Below are 19,148 nucleotides of genomic sequence, written 5' to 3' on the forward strand. Positions count from 1 at the left end.
GAAGCTCTCCCATTGCTTATGGGCCAAAGAATGGAAGTCATTCCAGTAGTAACTGTTGCCTCCTGGTAAACCCAAACCATCTCTTCCAGTTTCCCCAAATTCTGTAGACTGAAGCTGGCCCACCCAGAGAGGCACCACTAAAGTCTACACATTCTATTAGAAATTCAAGCATAGACAGTATCTTCAAGTAGATCAAGCTATTAGATATTAATGTTCAGACAACACCTACCTCACTCCAGACCAGCATGGTACCGAATATGACCTGTAACCCATCAAAGAAATTGTCCCCTATGATGATCACAGTCGCGCCTCCCGTCGTCCATCCTTCACTCGGGCTGATGGCTTTGATACAGGGAGTAGCTGCTTTTCAACACACATGAAAAAGAGAAGGAGTCTGCTGTTAGAACCAAACTTTAATGATGAAGACTTGAGAAAAAGGAAAAAAAAAATCTTTTATCTTTTCACTAACAGAAAGTCCCTCAAGATCTCAGCATTTCCTAGCCACATTAGGACCTGAAACTTCAGGGTGCAACTTCAGTTTTTAAAAGCATTCTTTTCATTGTTTCTATTCAGATACATATATTTTACCCAAATCTTTATCAAACCTGAAACTTTATTAAAACACAAAGCAAATTTTAATTTGTGAATTGCTAAGGATTCTTTTTTATTAAAAATGGGTGACTTTCTGGAATATATTGGAAACCTTACAGAATTGCTTCATAGTTAAATATACCTCCTGAAAAGAAAACTTACATTTTTTTAGATAAACATTACCATCCAATAGGAAGCTAAGAAAGAGCGGAGCCTGGAGCAGGAAATGATTCTTGCTCCACGCCTTCTGTCTGAAACACTAACATTGCAACACGTCTCATTAAAAATCATTAAGATTTTTTTTTCAAATAAATGTCATAGATCCCATTTTACAGATGCGAAGAATGCAGGTCACTCGGGGTGAATTATGTAACCAAATAGCTGAGTCAGGGCTCAACCGCAGAGTTTTCCATGACCTTTGCTTTGCTCTCTTTCCCAGGCATAAAACCCTAGAATTGACTTTTTCAAAATTTCATATCTCTTTTCTTTCCATTATAAATGGCCCTTGGAGATGGGAAATAATTTGCAAATACTGTGATTCCAAATAGACTGGAGGTGGTTTGTTTAATGAGCATGGCATACTTTCAACAGAATTGCTGGGCATAAATGTCATTGTTGGATGGTTTTTAAAATCTCTCAGAGAGCACCTTCGTGCCACTGAGGACTTTTAACTCTACAATGTCATGCTCCTGTTCTCATGATTATTTTTATGAACAACAAGAAAGCAAAATCCTAAAGTAAGGGAGATACTGTTCAAGGAGAGAAAATAGGACCTTCATCTTTAATAAAAAATTTATTAAGTATCCAAGACTGACTTTCCGAGCATTGAAGCCAATGAGAGCACTAGTTAATTTTAACGGGAAAAAAAACTGGCAAAAAAATATTTGGACTTTGTCAAATTTGGCAAAATGTCACGCTTTAACTTTTGCAAGAAGGAAAGAAAATATTAAGTCCAGCCCGGTGGGACCATTGCTCACGTGCCACCACACAAACAAATAGAATGGGTTTGATTTTGATTCAAATTAATCTTAAAAATTTGCACAGAGAAATTTGGAAATATCCAAACTAAACATTTCATGTTGGCTGAACTCACAGCAATGCATTTACAACTAAAACTGGGCAGTTCAGATGACTTTTCTCTCCTCTACTTTCTCCCAAAAACAAAATAATTAATCAAGAAGATGTAAATGATTCGTGACTTGACTTGACATTTCTTGTCTGATTTTTTAACATACATAGAGGTTGTGATCAGTGTTCCACAAGCATAGGGCTTTTTCTTAAACAAAAGTGACCTTTAAAAGTAAAAAAAGTTTAAATCCATAATTAAGTACTCCCAAACTAGTGATAGAATATGATGTATGATTTGAAGCAAGTTACAAGAGAAATAAACTATATTTAACAACTAAAGTTCTAAAAATATATGCAGTTTGGAAACATTTTGTTAATGTCTCCAAACATCAATTCTTAATTTATAACTCAATCTACTTAGCTGCTGGAATGGAGTACAAAAGGTGTTACAATATCCCTAGTACTTCTGAGAAGAAGAGGATATTGGTTTAACTGAATTGGTCTTGAGAGTCCTGCCTGAGTCAAAGTATGGAATCCAATGGGGTCATTAATTACTGACCCTGAGATTACCCACACAGATTGCAAAATGGTCTTAGTGTTTATTATCAGTTTTAGCTTTGGAATTTCTGGGGTTTTTTTAATCACACATGCATATTTCTTTAAGCTAAATATGGTCTCCTGCAGGCTTTCTCATCATTGCACAAACGGAGGTGGAAGGGGGTGTTTCTGCATCTTTGAGAAACCCTCCTACAGGAAAGGCCTTAAAATAGCATGACCAAGACCTGCTAGTTTTGAACTTGACCCCTTCCCTCTTTTTTCCACTTGTTATACGTAGGATACAGAAGTCACATGGGTGTACATGCATGTGTGTGTATGTGCTTTCAAACACTTCCCAAGGAAAGTTGCAATGTTTTCAAATACTGTGAGCAATTTTCCAGAACAAAGCTATATGTCAATGCCTCAGAGGCAAGAAAGAGCATCAAGCTTCCAGAGATAACCAGGTGAGGAAACAATATTTGACACCGTCTTCTCAGTTTTAGAGAAATAAAGCCTTGAGGGAAGAAGTACCCCAGGAAGAATGACACACCCCTCAGTCCATCCTACCTCTACACTCAGCACTGTCCACCATCCCTGCTTCGAGACTATATGCTATTCTTAGAGCAGGTAAGTCATTCAGACCTTTCTATGTTTAGACCTCTAAGGGTTCCAAAACTACTCCTATACATTTGTTATAAATATTAGTCTTGAGGGGAAGCTCTGTGGCACCTCCCCACTGGTGAATTTGAAAAAACATGTAAAGGAATCATGAGCTATCCCAGAGAGAGAGGATGAGGAGGGGAAACTAGTACATTTAGTAACCGGAGGTCAAACCAAGTGTAGTGGCTCACACCTATAAACCCAGCACTTTGGGAGGCCAAGGTGAGAGGATCTCTTGTGACCAAGAGTTCAAGACTGGCCCAGGCAACACAGTAAGACTGTATCTATGAAAGGATTTTTAAAAACTAGCCAGGTGCAAGCCTGTCATCCTAGCTACTGGGGAGGCTAAGGCAGAAGGATTACTTGAGCCCAGGAATTCAAGGCTGCAGTGAGCTATGATTACACCACTGTACTCTAGCCTGGGGGACAGAGCGAGACTCTGTCTCTTAAAAAAATTAAATAAATAAATAAAAGAATGCTAAGTATCCAATGATGCATGAATGCATGGGATAGTCCCCATAAATGAAGAACCCCAAAATGTCAATAATGCAATGTAGAAAACACTGTGACCAGGAAAAGAGAATCAGGCCCAAGAGCTATTGTTAAGAATTCACAGACTCATGTAGACCAAGGCAAGACATACAAATGAATGCAGCAGCTCAGGCTGTCAGAACAAGCATGAGATGAATGGCCATTGACTCTCAACATCTATAATGCAACGGGAAGTGCTGGTGAATTGCACATGCCCCAGGGAAAGGTGGCAGCACTGCTCAGCTTCAGCCTTTGGTGGCCCCATAAAAATGTAGGCCTAGCATCGTCTGGGTTTCTAGTGATCTTTCCAAAGAAGCCAGGAAGCCACATTTTCATATCAAATTTTTCAATCTTTAAATGTTGGAAATGAATTCAGTATTTTTTTAACGCGTAGGCCAAACAAAATGTTTGTGGACTGGCTTTAACTCACGGGCTGCTATTTTACATTGTAACCCTACTCATGACACACCTGCCAGGCTAGAAGCAGACCTGGAAATACTTGCAATTGTGGCTAAAACTATAGGTACCCAAATGTTCACTGCAGTATTGACAGCAAAAAATTCAGATGTCTAGGTGCTCCCAATAGGGGAGTGGTTAAAGAAATTATAGTATATTCATACTATAGAATACTAGGAGTGTCATTAAAATCCACAAAACAATTCTATAAACTGATATGGAAAGATTTCAAAATAGGCTAGAAAGTGAAAAAAAAAATTTGCAAACTAAAGAACAGTATAATTATTTTTAAATAATATATATGAACCTGTGTATGCACTAGTATGTGTATGCATGCAGTTATATGTGAACAAGTATGATGGACAAAGGCCTGGAAGGAAGGATATGCTTTCCCCAGACGGTCCTTATAAAAAGGACTAGACTGCGGTTGACAGAAAAGGAGGACTATTAACATTTATTCCCTATATATCTGTAGGATTTAAATGTTTTCAATGTGTACAAATTAAGGTACTATGTAATAAGAAAAAAATTAAGTAGCAGCAGAACATTTAATTCTATGAGAGAGAACAGTTGTACTTTTTAGAGCAAAATTACATTTTAAAAAAGCAAAATAAAACAAACAAACAAAACAGCTGTGCTGACCCTGAGCCTCCTCTTCTCTCCTCATTTTGGATATGTTTTCTCTGAGAAAGCTCAGACAACATCCAAAGCAGCCAAGGACTTGTTTCTTACATTTGGGATACCCGGAGAGAAACAGAAAGAAGACAGGGGAAAATCACTTTTAATAGTCACAGTGGATGGATTCAGTGGAATTTGACTGTGAAAAGATTTATGAAAGAGTTCAATTCAGCACAGGGATGTGATAATCAATACAACTCTATCTCCAAGAAAATATTATGGAATGTGGGGGCGATATTTGAATAGAAAACTACTTTTACCAGCACATTTTTGATTTAATTAATACAAGATTCTTTCTTCCTCCCCAATGAATTTTCACAATCTTAAGTATCCGCAAGGCCAGTGAGCCAATTTCTGGTTTTAAAACTCATTAAAAATAAAAGTTTAGGGTTGGGGGTGGGGTTTGCCTCTTTTTTTAAATCCCTTCCCCCACCCCTCACCAGCCACGAAAGTAGAGGAGATTTTCCTTCCTTCAAACTATGACAATAACATGATTACCCTACCACAGTTTAGCATAATGGCTCTGAAATGCTCATGGCACATTGCAGAGTTAAAGTGGAAATTATTAGGTAGCTCTTCTTTGTTATAATAATGATCACTCCACAAATAAAAGCTCTTCTCCCAAAGGTACTGCAAGGCACAAAATGCTAATTCTGAAGATTATGTGTGTGCTTTTATTAAATATTACTATGCCCTGCCTGTTTGAGGGCTTCTCTGCTCTGATTGTTTTATGAGTACCATGTTAATGTCATTCCCATCTTGCTAGCAGCAGGCACACATTTTAGCGTTTGTATGAGAGTTGATCAAAGGCCACGTGCTGGGGGAATTGCTGAGAAAACACGGACAAGCGATAAAAATCTAACAGATTAATTGGTTTAAATTTCATTTCAGGGTGTTGAACTTTGGCTCAGGACTCTAATACTACACCATGAGTCAGGGCCTAATTACCAGATTTCCAATTTGCTTCTTGAACAATCATTGTGGAGAGAAGGAAAAGAGAGGGAAGAATAAAAAAAGAAAGAAAGAAAGAAATCGTTCAGCTCCAGTACGTATTTAACAACGTGCTATGTGCAGACAATTGCACCGGGGGACATTTGCTATCACCTGCTCTATCTCCTGAGCATTTATATTTCCTTCGAATAGCCACAGAAGGCAGAAGAAATCACAGATGCCCTCGGTAGTTTAAAATTTCCTGATTTACAGAATAAGTGTTACATGATTCAAGTGCCTGCACACTCGCACTGGGAGCATCAGTCTCTTTATTAGCAAGGTGAATTTATAAGCTGGAATCGCACTTTAGCCTCCAATAGAAATGATCTATTTCATTGATAGAAAGCAAGGGCCAGGAGAGCCATGTTTACCTCGGGGTTTATGGGTGGCCTTGGGAATAAGGGTTAATTGAGCTCAGAGGTGCCTGCCCATTGAGGTGAATTAGTGGTGTGTGCAGCTATCAGCAGGGCCCTAGGGCTGCTCTTATTTTTCCTTCTGAAATCTCTCTGTGCTGTGATCAATACCTCACTTGTTTGGGGTAGCCATATAGATGACCCAGGTTCAGCATTTATCATATCTTATCCCCAAAATGAGGCTTTTGTGACAATCAATGCGACATTATGAAAGACTAATTCGAGATATATTATTTGGCTTCTTTCTCCATTCCTGTATCTGAATACACTGGAGAGACAACACTCTATCTGTTGATAAAACATGCAAATTTAGAAATGTTCTAATCTAAATCTAAATCTCAGGGTGATATAAGGTTCTTTTCCATTCCCATTACATATGGCGTATGAAAACATGCATACTGTCCTTTTCCAGAATTCTGTTAACCAGAACTCTCTATTAATGAGCATTTCTACAAAGCAGACCACTGACGCTTACGATGGAGGTGAAAATGCTGGCATTCGCCTTTACTGGCTTCTGAGTAAAGACAGAAATGGGAAATTATGTTAAGTTGATTTTAACATTTGGAGTATGACTATATTTGAAAATGGGCAAAAGCTCCAGTTGTTCAAATTCCACATCTAGCACTCACTGCAGCCTCAAAACAGTCTCTTACCTTCTTTAAGTTGTAGTTTCCATATGGGCACTCACCTCATAGAATTCCAGCAAAATACACAGAAAATGCCTACTTGTGTTTTGTGGTTTTACTGTGCACCACATAGTATGCTAGTTGCTGGTATAATAATTATTATCATCAGCTCCCCATTAACCAGAGTTTATTTATGAGAATACCCTATACTCTCATCAGTTCAGATTATGTAGTTTATTGTAAGACTTTCCTAAGAACTCCCAGTTCAGCTGCTTGCTAACATATCCAGCTAAATGTACTGAGTAGGTGGAACTGGCAACAGTCCCTCCAAAGTAGAATGTTTTTTTTAAGGATCTCATTTGCCTGGAATGAATATTAATGGGAAATTTTTCAGAAATGAGGAATTGACTTTAATGTTATTGTCCCAAATTTTTGAGACTTGGCAGAAAACGTAAAACCCATGAGCTTAGCTCATTTCTACGGGATACTTGTGACCTCGTAAAACTCAGGCTTTTCTCCCTTTTATCTCCTTAATTTTGGTGATGTTGTACTTGGGAGAAACTGTTTGAAAGACTATTGAGGGCACAAAATATTCCACTTGGACTCAGTGCACAGATCTGAATGCTTGTTTTTGCTGGTGTGTGTGTCTGTGTTTTTTGTTTTTGGTTTTGGTTTTGGTTTTTTTTGAGTGAATGATGACCTTCCTGCTCACAGCTCCTTAGCACTACAACCTGCCTTCTTGATGCCTTCTTTGATCCTGAAACTAGCAGCTACTGGACAGAAGGGGACAAACAGAAGGTTTTCTTCCAGCTGGAAGACTGGACCTCTGTATTTTCACCATGCACAGGAGGCAAATCTATTCTTTGTTTATCCATTCTCCAGCTGCATGCTTTAGAAATCAGAAGCAGTTAGAATGCCTGACCTGAACTCTGGTACCAGAGTATACAAACTTCACTTTCAGAATGCTAACTCCAAATAAACAAATAAACTCAACCAATAAACAAACAAACAAATTTGACAGCTTCCTCACGCAAGGTATAGCAGTCTTTATAACACTTATGCTGTTGCTTTAACTTGTGTTACTGGGGATTTTTTTCTGCCTTACTTTATTTTCTTCAGTAATTGCATTATGTAGTTAAGCATTTTATTGTTTATTAGGGTTTTTATTTCATTTTGTTATTTGTCTGCACTTATTGCCCTGTCCACTAGCAAATCTAGATAATACTTGGCAAAGATTCATGTATTATATATGAAAAAGAGTCGTGTGTGTGTGTGTGTGTGTGTGATGTTTGTCACTTTAAGGAGAAATGTAACCCATGATATAGAGATTTCTCCATACTAGATGCAATTAAACCTATTAAATATTAAATGAGGAGATTGAGAATTTCAAGTGTTTTTCATCCTTTATTCCAAAGTGACTTCATTTGGCAAGAAGGCCCTTTGCTTTGACAGTATTAATGGCTCTCACAGAAAAGAAGAAAAGGAAGAATTCACAGGCACTATGTGGAAATGTAGCTCCAACGTCCATCTGCATTAAGGCAATGTTAGCTTAGTGGTAAATATCTAGATGTACCTAAACTTAGCAAAATAGTGTCTAAGTTCCAATTTATGCCATTTGCTAATTATAGACTAAGCCCAAATTATATTCTCTTCCTATTTTGCAGCTTTCTTATTTTATTCTGAATCAGCAAAATTTCTCAACAATCAATGGACATAGCACCTGAGCAAGGGAAGGACAAAAATGCTGGTGCAACAACTCTATTTCAAAACATTCCAGGCCAAGCGCTTTTGGATTCCTGAGTTTGTCTGTCGGAGATCCGGAACTGTGTGCCCGTTCATTACACAGGGTTATTTGACAATTTAGCAGTAAGAAATCTTGACATTTTGATGTACCTGTAACTTCTAAATTGCACTTGAAAGACTTGTTGAAGGCTTTTTGATTTAATGACACACAACATAGCATTGTTTCATAATATGCAAAAATTGTTTGTTAACTACACTACAGCTCAGAATTTTATAACTCAAAGTGTGACTACACTGTTTTCCACCTCACGTTTGATCTGCCAAATCCAAAATTAAAACGTACAAAATATTAATCCTAGAGCAGCCAAAGGCAAATATTGTCATCAGTTCTTTGGGTTTTTCCCCGCTCTTATTCTATGATTGTCAGTCACTCCATTGCAAAGCAATGGGGAAAAATTGTCATGGAGGGTAAGAGAATTTTCAAAATGAATTATTCATGGATCCAATTGTGATATTTGTTGCAACAATAGTAAATTCACTTGCCTCTGATTATACAATAAGTAAATAACTCTCTTCTTCCTGACAAGGAGAACTTTCGTGCACAAAATTATTTTTAGTCCAATTCTCCTTATTGTCCTGTTGTAAGAAAAGTTTGGGAAATGAAAGCCAAGGGGAAAAAAGGAAATGAAAATAACCTTCCAAAAATGGACACCCAATGTTGTGAAAAGGAGAAACAATTTTCAGGTTAAAAAAATATGCAACTGCTTCTTCAAGGACTATTCAAGTCTTTATTCACAAGCAATCTTCCTGGGCCTGGAAAATCATAAAGTCAAATATGAGCAAGTCTAGTGGAAAATCTGTGACGTTAATCTTGGCTGGAGTCGTATTTTTAACAGGCCTTGAATGTGTGTGCCGGATTATCCAGATGGCCATACAGGAATCGGCCTGATAGGATTAAACCTTTATGCTGAACTCTGCTCCATCTGTTCGCCAAGGTTTGCCTTTCCTTATCTGAATATGAATTTTTAGCCTCCTTATGTCTGGAGGCAGGACCAAATTCAGCAATAAAAACATAGATGCATGCAGATAATTTAACATTTCATTAGTTACTCTCAGTTCATATTACCTTGGTCTTTTTCTAGGAAATATTTCTGTTATGAATTTTGCTAAGAAGAAAATTTAAAACATGTAGAATCTACTTTTTTTTGTTAGAGGGTTTTGTCTTTCTCTTCCTATTGAATTCTAGGAATCATTCAATTCACTACTATAATAGGGGCTTGGCCCACAAAGATAAAAAAGACATAGTATCCTCTTAGCAGAATTTGACTGTAAGATTAGATGATGTATAATTCCAATTGGATGAATGATCCAAGCAGAAGATATTCATGTGTGTTTCTTCTTTTTTTCTATTACAAGAGGATCGGTATTAGTCATCACTTAACAAAATTAGCTACAACACTGTTTCTATCATTTTCATTAAGATTTCTATGTTTTTAAGGAAGCGTGTTTTGTTTTGTTTTGGGGTTTTTTTTGTTTTTTGTTTTTTGTTTTTTGTTTTGCTGGGGCAGGGATAGGGCTGTGGAGGCAGAAGCTATAATTCCAGCTTCAACTGGAGTGAAAAAGGCAGACATTTGTTTTGTCCTCCATGCATATATCCCTAGAAGCAGTGAAGTCACTTATTGATCAGCTGGAAAAGTTGGCTTATGGCAGGCAGGTTTCAGGAAAAAGGCCAGTGAGTTGCCAATAAGCCAGAGCTTGGTAGATGGCTCTGGGTTTCAACTCTATGACAAAGACAAAGGGAGGGCTCTGACTACCAGGCACAGTGGAGAGGGCCAGTGACAAATTTCCCAGGCAAACAAGGTGTGAATGAAAGAAAAAGTTGCATGAGAAGGATCTTTTAGAATCCCTCTTGCGGGCTGCTTTACAGCAATATAATCATTAGATGTGCTCAGTGTGTCCACGATGGAAACCTCAAGAGATGGCCGCCTGTGCGCCCTTGGCCCTAAGAAGAGAAGATCCCTCCAGCAGTCTAGCAGGATTCCATGGGCTTCCTTCTCATAGTACCCTCACTCACACTGGCTCTTGGCTCTATGCTGTCGTGAATGTAGGAGTCAAGCAGCTCATCAAATAATTTAGGCTTTTTTCACTCACAAGTACAGTTATTATACCTAAATAGTACCCTTAACTGAACATTCAGGGGACAGAGAACAGTCAGATTTCCCATGTAAGCTTAAGATGACTTATGCTTATGGCCAAGAATGTGCACATAAACATTTTGTAAAACACACGTTTTAGGCTCCTGAAATTGACAAGAATTCTAGCCAGGTAGTAAGAAGTGGTTCCCGCTTTGGAAGTAGATGAGCTTAGGTGATGAAGCCTACTATAAGTCATCTCTTGTAAGATGGGCAAGTTCACACACACAGCCCTACTGTCTATCCTCTACATTCTATCCTAAATGAGGACAGCTGACTGGATGTGTGATCCCATTACTTAATCTGCTTTTGCTCTGCCCATTACAGTAGCTACTAGCTATATACAGCTATTTACATTTAATTTTCAATTAATTAATATGAAATAAAAATTATTTCCACAGTCATACCAGCCACATTTCAAGTAGTCAATAGTTATAGCGGCTAGTAGCTATCATATTGGACAGCACAGAGATAGGACACTTCCATCATCACAGGAAGTTCAATTGGATACCACTGATCTCAGGATCAAGTTTTCATAACTCAGCCTATAACTGATAAAGACTAATCAGAGCTGCAATATATGGGGTTCCCTCCATAGACTAGGAACTGTGCTAAGAACAACAATTAATTTTTAATCCCTCCAACGAGGATCACAAAATCAAATGCTCACAGGGCTAGGCAGGAAGGTAAGTCAATGAAATGGGATGAGGCAATGCAATGGGATTGGTGGGGATTGTGGCTAAATGTAGAGTATGTGCTTCATCCAAAAGTAAGATGATTTCTGAGTTTGCCCTACCTATTGCCATTTGAGAATGTGGATCCAGCACTACAAGCTCTTCTGATTATAAGAGACATTTGTAAATCCAGGTTTTCATATAAAATCTCTATTTTTAATTGCCAGCAACTAATACATAATTTCTTTCTTTCTTTTTTTTTTTTTTTTTTTGAGATGGAGCTTCGCTCTTTTTGCCCAGGCTGGAGTGCAATGGCGCAATCTTGGCTTACCGCAACCTCCGCCTCCTGGGTTCAAGCAATTCTCCTGCCTCAGCCTCCTGAGTAGCTGGGATTACAGGCATACGCCATCATGCCTGGCTAATTTTTTATTTTTAGTAGAGATGGGGTTTCTCCATGTTGGTCAGGCTGATCTTGAACTCCCGACCTCAGGTGATCCACCAGCCTCGGCCTCCCAAAGTGCTGGGATTACAGGTGTGAGCCACTGCACCCGGCCTAATACATAATTTCTTAAGGTGCCATGCAACCCAAACCTAAATATGGCTGAAGGCTGGATTCAGTTCATGATCTACCACTGTGCAACTTACATAAATCCTTGGAGGGCTCAGATTTATCTTTTACTGATTAATTATTAACTTCTGCAATCATAGAACTAATACTGTTACTGACTTACCAAACAACAAACACAATCATGGCCAATTTTGCTCCTGATCTTTACGTCTTCTCCCAAAACACATGGAAGTCCCCCAGTTGGCCTTTCTTTGCTATGCAGAAGATTTTCTATATGCAGTTTGGGAGATGAGCTCCCTGTTCCTGAAGGATTTTTATTGTCATCATGCAAGACAGCATAGATAGTGACTTTTTAAGAAAACCATGTTTTGAATGTGAGCAGCATTTTGAAACCAACCTTTCCCAACCTTTAATAATGCACAAGTCCTGCTTTGTGCTTTTCAGAATAGTTCTGCTTATATTTCTCTCCACAACCGAAGCTGCCATTGCTAACGTTATTTCGGTGAGCTTTCATTATTCAGAGCCTTATCATTTTGAGCCAGTTTCCTCTCCTCCCTGACACATTCAGTGACACTGCAATCCAGCGTTTGTTACAGCACAGATGTTTCCGTGGTGATGATCTGTGATGTCATAAGCAAAGGAATATGTATCATTGACTTTGCCCACATAAGCCATGAAAAGAAGAGTGGGAAGTTCACTTTCATCTCAACTCCATGATGTACTGACTCAACTTCCTCAAAAATTACTCTTTGGGGTCTGGGCTGTTCTGTCTGGACATCAAAGAGCAAATACTTACAGTTGCCTGTTTGTGATTCATTTCTACTACATAGTTATTAGTTATATACAAAGTCCAGTCTACCTATCAAAACTCAGATTAACCTTCCTCAAATACCAGCTTTCAAAACTTAGCCAGCAGGATCAAGTCCACCCTCACGATTCTGGCCCATTCTCCCTTTCCAGTCTCATTTTCAGCCTCAGCAGCAGTTAAGAGCACCAGCTCTGGATTCAGGGGGCCTAAGCTAGCCCACATTTCAGCTTCACCATTTACCAGCTTGGGCAAATTACTTCACTTTTTGAAAGCCTCAGTTTCTACCACTTTAACTGAGGATAATAGTTATAAGATAGCCCACCTTATAGGGTTGTTGTAAGGTTTGAATGAGTTAATCTATGTGAAGAGTTCAGTACAGAGTGGGCAAAAATTGTGAGTTGATAAAGAGGAGGAGGAAGAAGAGAAGTTGCTGTAGGAGAAGGAGAAGGAAAATAGGGAAGAAGAAAAGAAAGATGGTAATGACCAGCTTCCCAAATCCACTGTCTCCAAACAGCCTTTGCATGTTCCCAGCATATTTTTTATGAAGGATATACCACTTACTTCCACCACCCAAATAGTTACTTGCCAAAAAGATCCATCTTTTGCATAAAGGTGTCTCTTTCCATCCGTCTACAAAGCACTAACCCTTTAGCAAACTCTTCCTGTCTTTCCCATTTATTATTTACTGCACTTTTTCTTGAACTCTTATCTTGATATATGCATGCGTGCGTGTGTGTGTGTGTGTGTGTGTGTGTGTGTGTGTGTGTGTGTGTGTGTATCTGGGCATGTGTATACATAGGCAAATCACCCCAACTAGTCAATGCATCCCTTGAAGACAGGTACCTCATTCATTTACAAACTGGGTAGACAGTACTCTGCACTCAACCCATACCTGACAATTCACTAGCATTGTTAAGTTTTTAAAGGGCTTTGCCATACATTATCTTAAGTATTCTTAATATCAACCTTGAGCAGTAGGCAAGCAGACCATATTCCTCATTCCACTTTACAAATGACATAGCTGAATCTTGGGGATTCAACTGGACTTGAGACTTTGAGAATCCATGTTGATTGATATAGTCAAATATTTAAAACACCCAAACTACCCTTTAATTTGGTGTTTATCTGAAATTTCTGTTCAGTTTGGCTAAAATATTCACTTCAATCATACAAATACAGCCAAAGTCCCATAAAATATTAAGTTGTGCAATTTCTTATCCCCAAGATAGAGGGTGGATATTTATTAACTTTACAGAATATTACTACTCTATTTCCAAGTAAAGTTATTTTCCCCCTAAGACTCAGACCCTCATATGAATTATAGTAAAATCTCTCTCCACCTTCTTCTATTTCCAAGTTCAGAAAATGGCATCCTAATATAATAGCACAGGTGCCAATTTAAACACAGGAACATCGAAAATACTGCCAAACTTCCAGGCTTAGAAGCTTTTCTATTGTTACATGTTGGGCTGCTAAACACACACTGAGTATGAACATCTAATACAAACGATAGCAGCACTATGAGAAACATTTTTAAACTATTGGGCAGTTCCTTTTAACTTTCATTTTTAATCTGGACATTGTCCATTCCAAAGGTCTTCACTATAGAATGTTGCACGTATCATGAAAATAATAAAATTTACTAACAAATAGACTATTCTAAAATAGTACCTTAACACTTTCCCCCAACTTTCTTTTTCTTTTAAACAGCAAGGATTGGATTCCACAGGCCTTTAGCTAACCAAATCAAGGAGAGTTTCTAGGATTCTGCCAAAGTTAAAAGGTAGAGGAATATGAGGTTTGACTTTATAGATTTGTTGCACATAATAGTTACTGGAAAAGCACAGCTGGTTTGATGATTCCGCCAGAAGATTTTGGCAAAGAAAGACCAAAGATATATTTTCCTACTCTATCAAGAAATGATCCAATACATTGGAACTGGCTGGATAATACACCAACCCACGGATAATACATCCAATGGCATTTGCCTCAGGCCCAGCACATAGTAGGTGCTCAGTGTCTGTTGGCTTCTCCAGCTATGCTCAAAAGAGAAATACACACACACACACAAAATAAAGAATTAAATATCTCAATTTGTACCAACCATGTTCATTTTAATCATCATTCTTCTAAATAGCAGCCCAAGTACATCGCTCTCTGTTCATATTCAACATATGCACTATCTTGAAATTTTTATTACTTTGCCCCAAGGTCGATGAAAGAAACTGAAGGGTTGAGAAGAGGCCTCAAATCTGACACTGTCTATGTCCCTGTTCCATGGGTCTCCTGCTGCATTTCTCCCCAGAACTGTGGATGAAAAATGTGGGTTTGAACAACTGGTGTCCTGCTGATTGCAACTGTCAATTAAATAAGCCAGCAACACAGGAGCATATGTTCGCATATAAAATATTGATTAATTTCACAGATTGGGATAAAAATATATTAGTACTTGGGTTCTGCTTTCATGCTTAGTGTTCAGCTAGGCACTCAGTTCATTCAGATCTATTTCTGCACCCTGTGGGCTCAAGAGTGTTACTTTTGTGTTTCGCTTTTTTCTTTTCTTTTCTTTCTCTGGTTACCTATGTTAGTGCTTCTGTTATAACTGACCGGCAGCATACGTTTAAGCAGGATTTTAATTACTAGGTCATCTCCCAGCCGACTTGCCCATGGCAGGCCGGTAGAAAAGCCACAGTCCTGCAATCCATGCCTCAGACTTTCTCTTGTGTCCCTCCAGGTAAATCTCTTTTTTTCGAGGATGCTAAAATCATGCTGATGGCATCATATTCATCTGATAAGAATGATGACCACCTAATTTCTATAAAGTTTCATTTCTGTCCACTGAGTATTTCAAGTTGCAGGGCTGGCACAGGGAGTTTGAGATGGGGTGCCTGATAGTGTGACGTGATACCAGGACTTTTTATCTTAACCCAGAAAAGCACCTTCCCATATATCACTGCACATGCCAACTAACTTACCCTTGGGATTTAGCATAGATCTGGCTTTTCAATTTGCCTTTGAGTAATGTCGTCAATTTGTTTCAATTGAAGCAGGTATTATATTACATGCTCAAATAGCAGGAGAATTTCTCTCCACCTCTGAAGTCCAGTGTGGAGGGGAGATTAGCACTGACTAAACAATAAGAAAAAAAACAGTGGTGAGGACCCCTTGTGTCAGCTACTTGGAGATCCAAAAGCTGTGGATAAAAACCTAACTTTGGCCACGACCAAATCCTTAAAGGATGGCCTCAGTTTCCCAAATGTGTTAAGTAAAATTAATAATACTAGTGCCCTCCCATGGCTGTTAAGAGCATTAAAAGAGATCATACAAAGTACTTAGCACTGAACTTGATGCAGAGCAAGTACTTAACGACCGCTATCATAACAGTAACGCCATCATCACCCAAAACACTGTTCTAAATGCTACCATTTTATGGACAATGAGTTCTATTAGCCCATGATTAAGAAACTGCAATGGAACCACATCTCAAAGAGTAAACAACCTATGGAAATTTTCCAGGTTTAGTTTCTCAAAAATGGATCTCAGACCTAACCTACTTTCCCTATTTGCCCTCCCTACAGCTTCTGATGTTTTATCCCCACATGGAATTTTCAATATGCTTTCCCCTCTCGTGGTCATTCTCATTGAAAATTTTAAAAATTTCCCTGATTCTTCAGACTTGGCTGAGTCCCCCAGTTTTAAGCTCTCTTAGGAGTCTGTATTTGTACCTTATAGCACTTAACCATCATTGCAGTTTAAATCATTCCGTGTGCCATTATTTGTCTAATATCAGCACATAAATACACTCACATGACAGTCTACCTCATAATGCTAACAACTGTCCCTGCCTTATCACCTCTGTAGCCCTATTGTCTGATATAATTGGCAGTCAGTCAATAAACATGTGTTAGTGTTAAATAGATGAATGATTGAATGAATAAGCAAATGAACCAAAGAGGAATCGTTGGTGTTATTAAGATGTTAAGGAACTGTACAGAGTAGCTGAAAAGTTACAAATTCATCCAGAAGTTATGAACAATTGCCACTACACCCATGATGGGCTTCTTAGGTTGACAACTGGTGGCTATGTGGAGTCCCATTTCCTGGGTCAACCTAGCCCCCATTTCAACAGCAGGCACTCCATTCTCTTGGGGGTTAAAATTAGCACCAGTAAGCTCCCCTTTTAGTGGGCTCTAATCGTGCAAGGACCCAGGTGGATCTTGCTGACAGATGTTAAGGTTAGAAGGAAGGGTAGCAGCCAGATGAGAAAACAGAGCCACCCCCTTCCGGAGGTACCAGGACTTCCTGCCTTTAGGCCCGGTGGTTCCTGCCTGCCTGCCCCTCCCCCATGCATCAGTTTCAACACAGTTGCTGCTCTTTCTGTCATTTGAACTCAAATTGTATCTCAGAAATTGATGGGCGATCCTGCCCTTGACAACACAATGTCAGCCTTGCTCAGTGTCCAGCTGGTTCCGTATATATTATCATAATGTGCTGCCTGGGTGGACCCTGGCTGATTTTCTGTCTTGATGCAAGTCCTCTTTCCAAACTAATTTCTGCTCTCTGACGTGCAGACACCACTTGTTTAAAAATAAAAAACAGCAGCTTGGGAGTTTTATTTTTTTTAATCCTGTTAGGATATTTAAGTCTATTCTAATGGTAAACTGAGCCTAAAGGACTTTCTTTTTGAAATGATTTGACTCAAAAAAAAGAATGTTTCCCAGGCTCCTACACTGTTTCCCGATGACTTGAAAGAATTATTACTTCCCCCAACCCTTACAGCCCTCTCTAACAGCATTTCCCAAACTTCAGTCATGATTTTCCTCTATCCCTGTACCACTTACACTATTATTTACTTAATAGTATGTAGCTACTATGTCTGTTTAGATCAGCTTTTTCTTTAACTTTAGTCTTGCCTTAAGCAATAATAGCTGTGAGATCGATTTTGAAACTGGAGTTATTTTGTTTATGCATTAACATAAACACATAACCATTAAAAATGTTTTAATGTTTTTCCCCTATTTTCTAAAATTATCTCACCTACTGCATGGGAAATAGTGGTCTGAAAGCTCACTGCTAACCATCAAGCTGCTTGTATACAACACACTCCCAGCTGAAGAAATCCGGGGAGAAGAATGCAGGGTGAGAGCTCCCTGAGGTGAAATGGGTGTGTATGCTACATTTCTGTGGCTTTTCCAGAACCCCTAGAACCAACTGTTAACCTCTTGCAGAGATAGCCAAGGTGGAGGGAAATTGGGTCCGTTCCCTAGAATGACCATCACCTGGGCATTTCGGTAGCCACTTTTCCAAGGCTGCAGGTGTGTAGCCCCTTAAGAGATAGAAGAACCTCTCACAGAATTAGTTGAGTTCAAAAAACAAATAATCAGAGCTTGAAGGGCTCTTCCAAGACCCACCTTAACTGATGAGGAAACAGAGGCCCAGATAAATCAAAGTACATACTCAAAGTCATGTAGTAAGGTAGTGGCAGAGCTTGGTTTTAATTTATTTTTGCATATATGACTGAAAATGGTCAAACATATTTCAAAATCAGAAATCAACCCCTGGCCACTGCTCCTAAATATCTCATCTTAAGAAGGTTTATGAACAGCACATCAAAGCTTTTACTTGCCCATGAACATCATTTGAAGCCTCTAAAATTCTCAAGTGAGAGAAACTCCTGTGACAGATAAATATAGAGACAGCTTGGTTTGAAACAATCAGTTAGGCAAATCAATTCAATTGGGATTATGATGCTTTTGTAACCAAATATAAGACAAAAAAAATTAGGCTTAAAAAAGTTCTGACCAGGCTGGCTCATGCCTGTAATCCCAGCACTTTGGGAGACCAAAAGGATGTAATTGCTTAAGCCCAAGCATTCAAGACCAGCCTGGGAAACATAGTGACCCCTGTCTCTACAAAATCAAAACAATTAGCCTGGTGTGGTGGAGTGCACCTGTAGTCCCAGCTACTCGGGAGGCTGAGGTGAGAGGATAGCTTGAGTTCTGGAGTCTGAGGCTAAAGTGAGCTATGATTGCACCACTGCACTTCATAGCCTGGGCAACAGAGCAAGGCCCTGTCTCAAAAAAAAAAAAAAAAGTTTTTAAATAAAGTTCTGTCATTTCTGGCCAAAATATAAGTAGAAAGCAAAAATCTTTGCCCCCAAATCCCCCCTACAATACACAACACACCACACTTTGTGCTTATTAAAATAAGTCAGGTGTGATTTACTCATTTATTAGCTCAACCAACCAAATACTGGAAATTTCCCACAGTTTACAGGTTTGTCAAGAAATTCATATAAGAAACTAGCCTCCCTATATCCAAATCAGTTTCACATGTTATTTCTAGCATGAGGTTCCCAAACTCTTCAGTATCCTAACGGCTGCCTAACTCATCATCTCATCATTTTCTCGTGGACTCCTTCCTCCACACCTTGTACACGTGCCAGAGAGCCCATATGGCCAACAAATGATTTCTAGGGAGATGAGTTAGAACATTCTTGCAAATAAATAAAATATTACCAGCATCCTTATTATCTTGCCAGCCCCATAGAAAATATACTCGTCATCGAATAAAATCAGCATTTTTTAAAATTTGACTAGCAGAATGTGTCCCA

The 19,148-nt window shown here is 38.8% G+C and overlaps 1 protein-coding gene across 21 annotated transcripts in view; it reads right to left on the reverse strand.

Annotated features, from left to right (window-relative positions):
* Positions 1-19,148, reverse strand: part of EBF1 (EBF transcription factor 1) — a 412,068-nt gene that overhangs the window by 102,201 nt on the left and 290,719 nt on the right. For 11 of the 21 annotated variants that reach the window (XM_015141336.3, XM_015141334.3, XM_028849869.2 and 8 more), the window contains one exon: positions 230-360. In XM_015141336.3, coding sequence (XP_014996822.1) covers positions 230-360 — 131 coding nt within the window. Of the gene's footprint in view, positions 1-229; positions 364-19,148 lie in introns of all 21 variants that reach the window. The other 10 variants (XM_015141335.3, XM_015141333.3, XM_077937393.1 and 7 more) reach the window with 1 other exon arrangement.

This window comes from Macaca mulatta, chromosome 6 (assembly GCF_049350105.2).
Source record: "Macaca mulatta isolate MMU2019108-1 chromosome 6, T2T-MMU8v2.0, whole genome shotgun sequence".
Taxonomy (NCBI): Eukaryota; Metazoa; Chordata; class Mammalia; order Primates; family Cercopithecidae; genus Macaca; species Macaca mulatta.